Source organism: Pituophis catenifer, unplaced genomic scaffold (assembly GCF_029215685.1).
Source record: "Pituophis catenifer annectens isolate HBS135680 unplaced genomic scaffold, rPitCat1.0.hap2 SCAF_3, whole genome shotgun sequence".
NCBI lineage: Eukaryota > Metazoa > Chordata > Lepidosauria > Squamata > Colubridae > Pituophis > Pituophis catenifer.
In genome coordinates, this window is record NW_027256883.1 from 210,893,611 (window position 1) to 210,906,839 (window position 13,229).

A 13,229-nucleotide genomic window follows, 5' to 3' on the forward strand; every position below is an offset into this window, starting at 1 on the left:
CATATTCTCAGGGTTCCGACGGATGCCCTAATTAAATCATGAGCCTCGAGCCAAGCTTCAAAAGAAATCCAGTTATTTATTAGGAAGGTACCCAAATGAAGCCAACTCTGACCCCACGTAATTTACAGCCCTAATCATGACCCTGTTTCCCCCCTCCCCCCAGGGTGTGTCATCAATCACATTTGCCAATGGAGCAATTTCATTGGTTGTAGAGATCACTCCCCTCCGGCGGCTGTGGGTAACACTGGGAGACAGTCTTGAGAAAGATATGTCTGGAGTGTGCCTCCTGTCTTTGGCTGCTGTGTTGCTTCGTCGGTTTCCCATCTGCCTTGCCTTTGGCAACTCGAGAGCAGGCCCGGGAAGCTTTGCGAATTGACACATATTTGTCCTGTCCCTTTTCTTCTTTCCAGAAACAAGGAGACAAGCCGGGATGAGTTTATTTTCTACTCCAAACGGCTAATGCGCCTTCTGATTGAGCACGCGTTGTCGTTGCTGCCTTTCCAGGTAAGTAACACATGAGAGAGACAAAAGAAATGTCTGCTTTATAAGTTGGTTTAATGATGGAGACCTAAGCATCATTGAACACTGGGCATTATCCAACAAAATGCAATTCAGTGGTGAGAAAAGTAAGGTTTTACTCTAAGCAGGGGTGAAATGTAAAATTTGTTATTACCGGTTCTGTGGGTGTGGCTTGGTGGGGGGTTAACGTGACTGGGTGGGCGTGGCCAACTTTTTTTTTTTTTTAACTTTTCAAAGCATTTTTTCTAATGCTTTGAAAAGCCTCTGCCAATCAGGCAACTCAGCTGGTATCGTCAGAGAGGCTTTTTAAAAAATGCCTCTCTGCCGATCAGGCAACTCGGCTGGCATCGTCAGAGACTTTTCAAAGCATTTTTTTTTACCACCTCTTCGGCTAAGAGGTTGCAGAAAAAAATGCTTTGAAAAGCCTCTGACGATCCCAGCTGAGCCGCGCGATCATAGAGGCTTTTTTTTTTTTACTTTTAAAAGCATTTTTTCGTCGGAAGAGGTTGTAGAAAAAATGCTTTTAAAAGTAAAAAAAAAAAAAAGCCTCTGATGATCGTGCGGCTCAGCTGGGCATGGTGGGGGGGGGGTGCCGAGATTTTTGCTACCGGTTTTCCGAACCACCCGCCACCATCACTACCGGATCAGGCGATCCAGTCCAAACCGGGAACATTTCACCCCTGACTCTTAGCCAAGAAAAACCAAATGCGCCGGTGTAGAATAGGTGGTACCTGGCTCAATAGTAGTAACTGTAAGAGGGATCTTGGAGTCCTAGTGGACAATCATTTAAATAGGAGCCAGCCGTGTGCAGCAGCTGCCAAAAAAGCCAACACAGTTCTAGGCTGCATAAACAGAGGGATAGAATCAAGATCAGGTGAAGTGTTAATACCACTTTATAAGGCCTTGGTGAGGCCACACTTGGAATCCTGCATCCAGTTCTGGTCACCACGATACAAAAATGATGCTGAGGTTCTAGAAAGAGTGAAGAGAGGTATAAAAATGATAATTAGGAAGCTGGAGGCTAAACCATACGATGAGCAGTTGTAGGAGCAGATGTATCTAGTCTAACAAAGAGAAGAACTAGTGTGACATGTCTATTGAGATTATCAGTCATCCACGTCACAGTTGTCCCAAAGGTGCTTTTTCAAGAGGCAGCTGGATTTTCTTTGTTTTTCTTTGAAGACGTTTCTCTTCTCATCCAAGAAGCTTCTTCAGCTCTGACTGGATGGTGAGGAATAGAAGGATTGATACTCCCTGCAGACAGCTGGTCGTTTGCATCTTTTTAGAGAGACGTTGAGGCCACTTGGAGTTTGTCTTTGTCCTCAGGGTCACCTGAGTGGTGCAAATGGGTGTGGATCCTTCTTGCAACTGTTGAAAGGACAGTTCCAAGAAAGCTTTCAACAGTTCCAAGAAGGCTCCACAACCATTTGCACTACTCAGGTGATGCTGACAATACAGATAAACCTCCAAGTGGCCTCAACGACTCTCTAAATTTTAGACTCTAAAAGAATGCAAATGACCATCTGTCTGCAAGGAGTATAAATCTAGCCAGAGCTGAGGAAGCTTCTTGGATGAGAAGCAAAATGTCTTCAAAGAAAAACCAGAAAGTCCAGTTGCCTCTTGAAAAAGCACCTTTGGGACAACGTGTGTGACATCTTCGAGACCTCCTGCTGCTACCGACGGCCTCCCATCGACCTGTGCGCTCCCACAGAGAGGGCCTCCTCGGGGTGCCATCAGCCAAACAATGTAGGCTGGTGACCCTCAGGGGGAGGGCCTTCTCTGTGGGGGCACCTACCCTCTGGAATCAGTTGCCCCCCGAGATAAGGAGAATCCAAGACCTCGGTGCCTTCCGCCATGCCCTTAAAACCTTCTTTTTCCAGCAAGCCGGGCTGGCCTAACACTTTTTAAAAATGTTTTTAAATGTTTGTTATTGTTTTTAATCATGGGGCCAAATTTATATATATCTTTTTAATTGTATTTGAATATTTGTAGTTTATGTTTTTACTTGGCTGTTCACCGCCCTGAGTCCTCAGGGAGAAGGGCGGTATACAAATTTATAAATGAATGAATGAATGAATGAATGAATGAATGAATGAATGAATGAATGAATAAATAAATAAATAAATAAATAAATAAATAAATAAATGTTAGCAGTCTTCTGATATTTGAGGGGTTGCCACGGAAAAGAGGGGGTCAACCTATTCTCCAAAGCACCTGAGGGCAAGTAAAGACATAATGGATGGAAACTAACCAAGGAGAGAAGCAACCTAAAACTAAAGGAGAAATTTTCCGACAGTGAGAACAATTCATCAGTGGAACAGCTCGCCTCCAGAAGTTGTGGGTGCTCCATCACAGAGGTTTTCCAGAAGAGACTGGGCAGCCATTTGTCCAGCAAGGTATAGGGTTTCCTGCCTAAGCAGGGGGTTGGACTAGAAGACCTCCAAGGTCCCTTCCAACTCTTGTTATTCTATATTCTGGATCTCTCCATAGGAGAGCAAACTATGTTGATTGGCAGCATGCATGCTGCAATAGCCAACCTAAGACAGGGACATGGATGCAACCCCTAAATAGGAATTTATCCAAATCACAGTTTGCATGCAATGGGCGTTAAATGAACCCGTTGTCCACAGTGATGCATTTTTCGCCAGAACTGAACTCCAGTTTCTTGCAAACCCACCCACCCCCCGTCACTGACCATGAGACAGTGCAAACAGCCGCCAATGTGGGCCAGTTACCAAATGTCCAGAATGCGATCCGGCGGTGTGGCTGTTGGAACTTTGAGTCCTGCTTGTCAAGGACCTTTTTTGGCATCCGTCATAACTTGGAACAGTCGCTAAGACGAGGACCACCTGTGTTTATGATTAATTTATGCCATTCCTCTTTTGTTTCCAGAGCTGCACAGTGCAAACGCCACAAGGCGAGGACTACGAAGGTTGTACGTATAGTGGGAAGCAAGTGAGTCCAAGCAGCAAAAGATGCTTGAAAGGGAAATCGTGTGACTGTTTATTAGCATGTTTTTTTTTTTGTGGTGTGTTGGCACAAAATTTAGGTTCAATCTCATTTTTAATCCAGAGAGCCTTGAGCAATTCTTAGAGCAGTGGCATCATGGAGAGAGAGAGGGAGGGAGGGAGGGAGAAAGAGAGGGAGAGAGAGATATTTGAAAACAGCTAATTTAGTTTGATATGTCTTAAATTTGGTTTTTCACCGTTGCTCGGGTGAAAATCAAAATCCAGCAGGTTCTGGAGAACCAGTAGCGGAAATTTTAAGTAATTTGGAGAACCGGCAAATACCACCTCTGGCTGGCCCCAGAGTGAGGTGGGACTGGAGATTTTGCAATAGCCTTCCCCCAGGGGTGGGGCGGGAATGGGGAATTTGCAGTATCCTTTCTCTGCCACGCCCACCAAGCCACATTACGCCCACCAAGCCACGCCCACAGAACCAGTAGTAAAAAAATTTGAATTTCACCACTGCCGTTGCCCAAAGTCACTGTATTTGTGAGATGGGGGGAGGAAGGAAGGAAGGAAGGAAGGAAGGAAGGAAGGAAGGAAGGAATGGTAAGAGGGAGGGAACAGGAGAAGGGAGGGAGAGGGAGGAAAGAAGGAAGGAGAGAAGGAAAGGGAAGGAGGGATGGAAGAGGAGAAGAGAGGGAGAGGGAGGAAAGAAGGAAGGAAGGAGAGAAGGAAAGGGAGGGAGGGATGGAAGGGGAGAAGGGAGGGAGAGGAAAGAAAGAAGGAAGGAGAGAAGAAAAGGGAGGGAGGAATGGAAGGGGAGAAGGGAGGGAGAGGGAGGAAAGAAGGAAGGAAGGAGAGAAGGAAAGGGAAGGAGGGATGGAAGGGGAGAAGGGAGAGAGAGGAAAGAAGGAAGGAAGGAAGGAGAGAAGGAAAGGAAGGGATGGATGGAAGGGGAGAAGGGAGGGAGAGGAAAGAAAGAAGGAAGGAAGGAGAGAAGGAAAGGGAAGGAGGGATGGAAGGGGAGAAGGGAGGGAGAGGAAAGAAAGAAGGAAGGAAGGAGAGAAGGAAAGGAAAGGAGGGATGGAAGGGGAGAAGGGAGGGAGAGGAAAGAAAGAAGGAAGGAGAGAAGGAAAGGGAGGGAGGGATGGAAGGAAGGAAGGAAGGAAGGAATGGTAAGAGGGAGGGAACAGGAGAAGGGAGGGAGAGGGAGGAAAGAAGGAAGGAGAGAAGGAAAGGGAAGGAGGGATGGAAGAGGAGAAGAGAGGGAGAGGGAGGAAAGAAGGAAGGAAGGAGAGAAGGAAAGGGAGGGAGGGATGGAAGGGGAGAAGGGAGGGAGAGGAAAGAAAGAAGGAAGGAGAGAAGAAAAGGGAGGGAGGAATGGAAGGGGAGAAGGGAGGGAGAGGGAGGAAAGAAGGAAGGAAGGAGAGAAGGAAAGGGAAGGAGGGATGGAAGGGGAGAAGGGAGAGAGAGGAAAGAAGGAAGGAAGGAAGGAGAGAAGGAAAGGAAGGGATGGATGGATGGAAGGGGAGAAGGGAGGGAGAGGAAAGAAAGAAGGAAGGAAGGAGAGAAGGAAAGGGAAGGAGGGATGGAAGGGGAGAAGGGAGGGAGAGGAAAGAAAGAAGGAAGGAAGGAGAGAAGGAAAGGAAAGGAGGGATGGAAGGGGAGAAGGGAGGGAGAGGAAAGAAAGAAGGAAGGAGAGAAGGAAAGGGAGGGAGGGATGGAAGGGGAGAAGGGAGGGACAGGGAGGAAAGAAGGAAGGAAGAAAGAAAGGAAAGAAAGAAAGAAAAAGAAAGAAAGAAAGCAATGAACTACAGACGTTGTTCTCTTTTCTTTATAAACGTGACACTCTGGGATCCCATAGAGGAGATGGCTGCCTGCCTGGAGGTGACAAGCAAAAAAAAAAAAAAAAAAAGTCATATTCTGAGCTTTTGACCTAAGCCGGAGAAGATGGAAGGCAAAGAGGATCTGGTTCTCTGAAATGCTGTTAAAATGGCACCTTCTCTCTTCCAGATCACAGGGGTCTCCATTTTGAGGGCCGGAGAGACCATGGAGCCAGCCCTGAGGGCCGTTTGCAAGGATGTCCGGATCGGCACCATCCTGATTCAGACAAACCGATACACAGGGGAGCCTGAGGTAAAGTGCTAAAAATCGGAAAAGATGAGGAAGCCCCTTTTTTTTTTAATATTCTTCATGATTTATTTGTTAGATCTATCCTCTCATCTCATCGCCTGACTAGGTGGCTCGGTGGCTAAGACACTGAGCTTGTCGATCAGAAAGGTCGGCAGTTCGGCGGTTCGAATCCCCAGTACAGGTCTCCTGCGTGAGCAGGGGGTTGGACTAAATGACCTCCAAAGTCCCTTCCAACTCTGTTACTGTTACTCTTTCCTCAACCTCAGCAACTTTAAAATCTGTGGACTTCAACTCCCAGAATTCCCCAGCCAGCCATGTTTGGTCTGTTTAATGTTTCTCTGTCTGATAGAGAGAAATTAGAAGATTCTAGTTTGGTCTAATTCCTCCAATTTCATGCTAACGGTACCTGGACTATTTTTAAAAACAGCTACTTTTTTTTGAAAAAATATCCTGTTTTTTAGAAGTTTTAATCAAAATTATACATAGTATTTTCTGCTTGGTTTTTTGTCTGGCGTTAATGCCTGCTTATCTAGGACTAGGTTATTATACGCATGTGCGTGTTTGTATATATACACATAGATTAGATTATTGGCCAAGCGTGATTGGATATACAATTGCTTTGGTGCATATGCTCTCAGTGTACATCTCTCATGAACAAAGATGATTAAGGGACTGGAGGCTAAAACATATGAAGAACGGTTGCAGGAACTGGGTATGTCTAGTTTAATGAAGAGAAGGACTAGGGGAGACATGATACCAGTGTTTCAATATCTCAGGGGCTGCCCCAAAGAAGAGGGAGTCAAACTATTCTCCAAAGCACCTGAAGGCAGGACAAGAAGCAACGGGTAGAAACTAATCAAGGAGAGAAGCAACTTAGAACTAAGGAGAAATTTCCTGACAGTTAGAACAATTAATCAGTGGAACAACTTGCCACCAGAAGTTGTGAATGCTCCAACACTGGAAATTTTTAAGAAGATGTTGGATAACCATTTGTCTGAAGTGGTGTAGGGTTTCCTGCCTAGGCAGGGGGTTGGACTAGAAGACCTCCAAGGTCCCTTCCAACTCTGTTCTTCTCTTCTCTTCTCTTCTCTTCTCTTCTCTTCTCTTCTCTTCTCTTCTCTTCTCTTCTCTTCTCTTCTCTTCTCTTCTCTTCTCTTCTCTTCTCTTCTCTTCTCTTCTCTTCTCTTCCCTTCCCTTCCCTTCCCTTCCCTTCCCTTCCCTTCCCTTCCCTTCCCTTCCCTTCCCTTCTCTTCTCTTCTACATAAAAAGACAAGATACACTCATCAAGAATCACAAGGCACAACATTTAATGATAGTCATGGGGTATAAATAAGCAATCGAATCATACTAGGAAACAATATCAATATAAATCATAAGGATACAAGCAACGAAGTTACAGTCATGCAGTCATAAGTGGGAGGAGATAAGTCCGTGATGGCGAACCTATGGCACGCGTGCCACAGGTGGCACGCAGAGCCATGTCTCCTGGCACGCCAGCTTAGCTCCGGGAGTCTCTGTAGGCTGGGGACAGCAAAAAACATCACTTCCTGTCCAACTGGATGTTGGGAAATGGGCCGTTTCGGGCCTCCGAGGGGGTGGGGAAGGCTGTTTTCGCCCTCCCTAGATGCATAGAGAGGATCTGGAGCCAGGTGAGAAAGAAAAACGGGCCATCACATGCCAAGAGCAGGGTGGGGGAGTGGGGCGCGGGGCGCATAGAATTATGAGTGTGGGCACGCGTGCGTGCGAACCTCCCTTGCCCCCCCCTTCCTGGCACATGATGGCAAAAAGGTTAGCCATCACTGAGATAGGTGATAGGAACGATGAGAAGATTAATAGTAGTGCAGACTTAGTAACTAGTTTGACAGTGTTGAGGGAATTAGTTGTTTAGCAGAGTGATGGCATTTGGGAAAAAACTGTCCTTGTGTCTAGTTGTTCTGGTGTGCAGTGCTCTATAGCGTCGTTTTGAGGGTAGGAGTGGAAACAGTTTATGTCCAGGATGCGAGGAGTCTGTAAATATTTTCGCAGCCTTCTTTTTGACTCATGCAGTATACAAGTCCTCAATGGAAGACAGATTAGAGAGCATTTCACCATTGGCAGCACCATCTTGGCATATCACATATGTATATGTGGGGACATAATGGGTCTGTTATGTTCGGAACACGGTTTGTTCCGTGTTTCGTTGCACCCTCTGTGTTGCATTGTGGTGTCATGCTGGCCACATGACCGCACAATAGTCTTCGGACAACACTGGCTCCCTCAGCTAAGAAATGAAGATGAGCACTTGTGCCCTAGATTCGGACACGACAGGATAGAGCCTTTACTTTTATATGAAACCAAAAGACCAGAACACATCCTCTCCAGCAGCCTACAGCCAGATAAGCAGGGATTAACACCAGACAAACAATCAAGCAGAAAACAATACCCTAATCAAGGAACTACCGAGGAGAAAAATCATCCCCTGGCAAAACAAGCTACTGTATATAAACAGGGAGCCAACCCCACACTCACCAGCACTGATGATATTACATAGTTGTGTCATAAAAAAACAAACAACAACTGAGCTGTTTGTCCTTTGTTTTCACGTAATATTGTTGCATTGTTGTACACAGATCTTTGAAAGCTGCTTTGGGAGGAATTTTACCACGAGAAGCGTGATAGAAATCCTTGCAAGGAATAAATAGACAGGTAGTCCTCGACTTACGACCACAATTGAGCCCAAAATTTCTGTTGTTAAGTGAGACATCTGTTAAGTGAATTCCGCCCCAGTTTACGATCTGTCTTGCCTCTGTTGTTAAGTGTATAGTGGCTTCCCCATTGTCTTTGCTTGTCAGAACGTCGCAAAAGGGGATCACATGACCCTGGGACGCTGCAGTGGTCATAAATGTGAGTCAGTTGCCAAGCGGCTAAATTTTGATCATGTGACCATGAGGGGATGTTGCAATAGTGTGGAAAAATAGTCATTAGTCACTTTTTTCAGTGCCGTTGTAACTTTGAACGGTCACTGAACGGACTGCTGTAAGTCGAGGACCACCTGTACATACCCGTATTTTTTGTAGTATAAGACTCTCTGGACTACAAGACGCACCTATCTTTTTTTGGGGAGGAAAACAAGAAAAAAAATCTGCCCCTGCCTCCTTGCAGCAAACAGCAAACAGCCTGCTTTAGTTTCAGTTTCTTTTTCAGCACAGCCTGATTAGCACAAGAAAAAAAATCTGCCTCCCAGCAATTTGCCTCCTTGCAGCAAACAGCAGCCTGCTTTAGTTTCATTTTCATTTTCAGCACAGCCTGATTAGCACAAAAAAAAAATCTGCCTCCCGGCAATTTGCCTCCTTGCAGCAAACAGCAGAGGCCCGCGTGTCAGTAGGCAATGGCAAACCTTGCAGCCTGAAACAGCTGAGGGTCGGGAGGCCGATCCAACCGACAATCAACTGCTTGGGCTAATCAGGCTGTGCTGAAGCTGAAACGGGCTGTTTGCTGCAAGGAGGTAAGTTGCTGGGAGGCAGAGACCAAAGGATGGGGGCCGGTGGGTGGGCGGGGCTGCATTTGGTGTATAAGACGCACCCAAATTTTCACCCTATTTTAGGGGGGGGGGGAAAGTGCGTCTTATACTCCGAAAAATACGGTAAATAAATACATAAATAAATATCTCATCCGCTCCTTGCTTGCACCCTGATGTCTTTCTCTTCCCTTCCAGCTACACTACCTGAGACTCCCAAAGGACATCAGTGAAGACCACGTGATTTTGATGGACTGCACCGTCTCCACGGGGGCAGCGGCAATGATGGCCGTGAGGGTGTTGCTGGTAAGGAAAATGGGAATCTACGTGGTCCTCCACTTACAACGGGTTGGTTAGCGGCAGTTCAAAGTTACAACGGACTTACCTGGGGGCTACTTATGACTTGGATTCAAAGGTACAGGTAGACCTCGACTTACCACCACCATTGAGACAAAATTTTCCGTTGTTGTTAAGTGAGACATTTGTTAAGTGAATTTTTGCCCCATTTTTCCACCTTTCTGGCTACAGTTGTTAAGTGAATCACTGCAGACTAGAGTAGAGTAGAGTAGAGTAGAGTAGAGTAGAGTAGAGTAGAGTAGAGGCGCAGTGGTTAGAATGCAGCACTGCAAGCTACTTCTGCTGACTGCTGGCTGCCAGCAGTTTGGCAGTTCAATCCTGACTGGCTCAAGATTGACTCAGCCTTCTATCCTTCCGAGGTCGGTAAAATGAGGACCCAGATTGTTGGGGGCAAGATGGCTGACTCTGCAAACTGCTTAGAGAGGGCTGTAAAAGCATTGTGAAGCGGTATGTAAATCTTAAATCAGAGGTGGTATTCAACCGGTTCAGACCGGTTCGGGGGAACCGGTAGTAGCGACCTGGGTGCAATCCCATCCTATATCGCTGTATTTTTGATGCTGCACGCATGTGCGGATGACGCGCGCGAGTGAATTGCTGTGATGTTTGATGTCACATGCATGTGCAGACGGCATGCGCAAGCGAATTGCCGTGTCTTGTGTCGTTGCACCTATGTGCAGACACATGTGCTCATATTTCCGGTGCTGAGCTAACCGGTTGCTACAGAATGTGAATCCCATCTCTGTCTTAAGTGTGATTCATCCTCTTTTAACGACCCCATAATACCTTCAGTCTGGGCAACTGAATGGAGCTGAGTGTTTCCTGGCCAGATGCCCTTCCTGTCGCCAATGCGGAGTTTTGTTCCGCAGATATTGTGCCCAGAGAGAAAAATATCTGATTCTAACCTAGGATCGAACTCACAGCCTCCTAGAGCTCTGCCTCTAGGCCACCGCACCACTCATAAGTCTTAAGTGCTATTGCTACCTGCAAAAACCGGAAAGTAAAGCTAGGAGTGAAAGAGAGGCTGAAATCCCGTTGTTTCCTTTAGGATCACGACGTTCTGGAGGATAAGATTTTTCTTCTCTCCTTGTTGATGGCCGAGATGGGCGTCCACTCCGTCGCCTACGCCTTCCCGCAAGTCAAGATCATCACAACTGCTGTGGACAAGAAAGTGAATGACCTTTTTCGCATCATCCCTGGTATTGGTGAGTGGTTCCATCAGGGATCTAAAATAAGGATGGCCATAAGACACGAACGCAATGGGCGGATTTAGGGGAAAAGGCTGGTCGGAAGGCGGGGAAAATACAGATAGTCCTCGAATTACAACAGTTCATTTAGTGACTGTTTGAAGTGACAATAGCGCTGAGAAAAGTGACTTATGACTATTATTCACACTTAACGCCCATTAGGATAGGATAGGATAGGATAGGATAGGATAGGATAGGATAGGATAGGATAGGGTGAGGTGAGGTGAGGTGAGGTGAGGTGAGGTGAGGTGAGGTGAGGTGAGGTGAGGTGAGGTACGGTAAGATGATAAAGTAAAGCAAGAAGATAAGATAAAATCATCATCATCCTCTTTTAACAATTCCATGATTCCTTGCGGGGTGAAGTCTGGGCAACTGAACGGAGCTGAGTATTTACTGGCCAGATGCCTTTCCTGTTGCCAGTGTGGAGTTTTTTTCAACAGATGTGCCCAGAGAGAGAAATATCTGCCTCTACCTAGGATCAAACTCACAGCCTCCTGATTGTGAGGCGAGAGCTCCACCTCTAGGTCACTGCACCACATAAGATATAAGATGATAAAATAAGGTAGATAAGATAAGTTAAGCTTAAGCTTAAGATGAGATGAGATAAAATAAGATAAAATAAGATAAAAGATAACCTTTATTGTAACTTCTCTGTATACACATGAGCCACGGTGGCACAGTGGTTAGAGTGCAGTACTGCAGGCTACTTCTACTGACTGCTGGTTTCCTACAATTTGGCAGTTCAAATCTCACCAGGCTCAGGGTTAACTCATCCTTCCATCCTTCCGAGGTGGATAAAATGAGGACCTAGATTGTTGGGGGCAAGAGACTGACTCTGTAAACCACTTAGAGAGGGCTGTAAAGCACGGTAAAGCGGTATATAAATCTAAGTGCTATTGCTATTGCTACACAATGGCACACATTAAAATGAAATCCTGATGCCTGCTCTCAAAAGAAATATACCGTATTTTTAGGAGTATAAGACGCGCCTTTTTTCCCCCCTAAAAGGGGGTGAAAATTTAGGTGCATCTTATACACCGAATGTAGCCCCGCCCACCCACTGGCCCCCACCCTTTGGCCTCTGCCTCCCAGCAGTTTACCTCCTTGCAGCAAACAGCAAGAAAAAACAGCTCCTTTCAGCTTCAGCACAACCTAATTATCACAAGTTGATTGAATCAGCCTCCCGACTCTCAGCTGATTTGCTTTCAGCTGTTTTGCGCAGGACTCTGCTGCTTGCTGCAAAGGGATAAATTGCTGGAGCAGTTTTTTTTTTCCTTGTGCTAATCAAGCTATGCTGAAAACGAAAATGAAAGTAAAGCAGGCTGTTTGCTGTTTGCTGCAATGAGGAAAAATTGCTCAGAGGCAGAGGGAGATTTCTTTTTCTTCTTTTCCTCACCAAAAAAGGTAGGTGTGTCTTATACTCCAAAAAATACGGTATATATATATATATATGACTTTGCTTGTCGGAAGGTCACAAAAGGTGACCCTGGGACAGCACATCCATCATAAACATGAGTCCGTCGCCAATTTTAATCACGTGACCAACAGGGATGCTGCAATGGTCATAGAGTGTGAAAACGATCCTAAGTCATAACTTTTTTCAGGGCCGTCATTCCTTTGAACGGTCACTAAACCAACCGTTGTATGTCGAGGACCGGCCTGTAAATAAATGTGAATCTCACTGTCTCTCCCTCTGCTTTCTAGGAAATTTTGGAGACCGTTACTTTGGCACAGATGCCCCGCCGAATTGGAGCGATGAGGAAGACACCTTAGATTCCTGACCGCGTCTCTTGTCTAGAAACTTCTCGGAAGGAGTGTCAGATTCCGCACCCGCATCTTGACCCATGCCTTCATGCGCTTCTCCTCCGTCAATCTCCAAACGCGTACAAAAAAAAGAATATTTGGCAACGCAGCTGTTAATATTTTCTCCTGCTTTGGTTTTGCATCGGAAGCTGAAAAAGTATTTTTTAAGGAGGGGGGGTGGGGGTTTGGCCGGGTAAGAGAGTGGCTCCTGGCTGTGGTTTTGTTTTTGTAAAGTATGCACGAGTGTCTTTGAATCCAGAAGCAGTTTATTTTAATTTTGTAAAAAAATCAACATAACTTATTTTATTAAAAAAACAAACACACACACACATCACTTCCTTGGCAAAACTGTGAGGATTTCACTCTGGTGTCTCTTTATTCGTTACTCAGAATTGCAAAACCAGACTGGGTCAAGATTTGTTTGCTGCCGGCAGTGGTGGGATTCAACCGGTTCGCACCACTTCGGCTGAACCGGTTGTTAAATTGCTGGCTGGCCCCTCCCCTTCCAGAAGTCCCCACGCGCCCCGTTTCGGCTCCCAGGTAAGTGCAGGGAGGCCTACTAGGCCCAAAATGCTACGCAGCCCCCTTGCGGCCCGTTTTCACTCCCAGGAGGCTGCAGAGAGGCCTACTAGGCCCAAAGTGGCGGTGAGGGGTGGCACGTCCCCCCGATGGCCTGTTTTTGCTCCCAGGGGGGTGCAGGAGGCCGAGTGCTGCCTGTCACACACCCCG

General features: G+C 46.3%; 1 protein-coding gene across 3 annotated transcripts in view; it reads left to right on the forward strand.

The window, feature by feature from the left end:
• The window catches only part of UCKL1 (uridine-cytidine kinase 1 like 1), a 58,100-nt gene extending 45,266 nt beyond the window's left edge, over nt 1-12,834 (forward strand). For 2 of the 3 annotated variants that reach the window (XM_070941819.1, XM_070941817.1), the window contains exons 10-15: nt 411-504; nt 3,412-3,474; nt 5,481-5,603; nt 9,295-9,402; nt 10,499-10,655; nt 12,402-12,834. In XM_070941819.1, coding sequence (XP_070797920.1) covers nt 411-504; nt 3,412-3,474; nt 5,481-5,603; nt 9,295-9,402; nt 10,499-10,655; nt 12,402-12,478 — 622 coding nt within the window. In that variant the 3' untranslated portion in view covers nt 12,479-12,834. The remainder of the gene's footprint in view (nt 1-410; nt 505-3,411; nt 3,475-5,480; nt 5,604-9,294; nt 9,403-10,498; nt 10,656-12,401) is intronic. The other variant, XM_070941820.1, reaches the window with a different exon arrangement.
• The last annotated feature ends 395 nt before the right edge of the window (nt 12,835-13,229 follow it).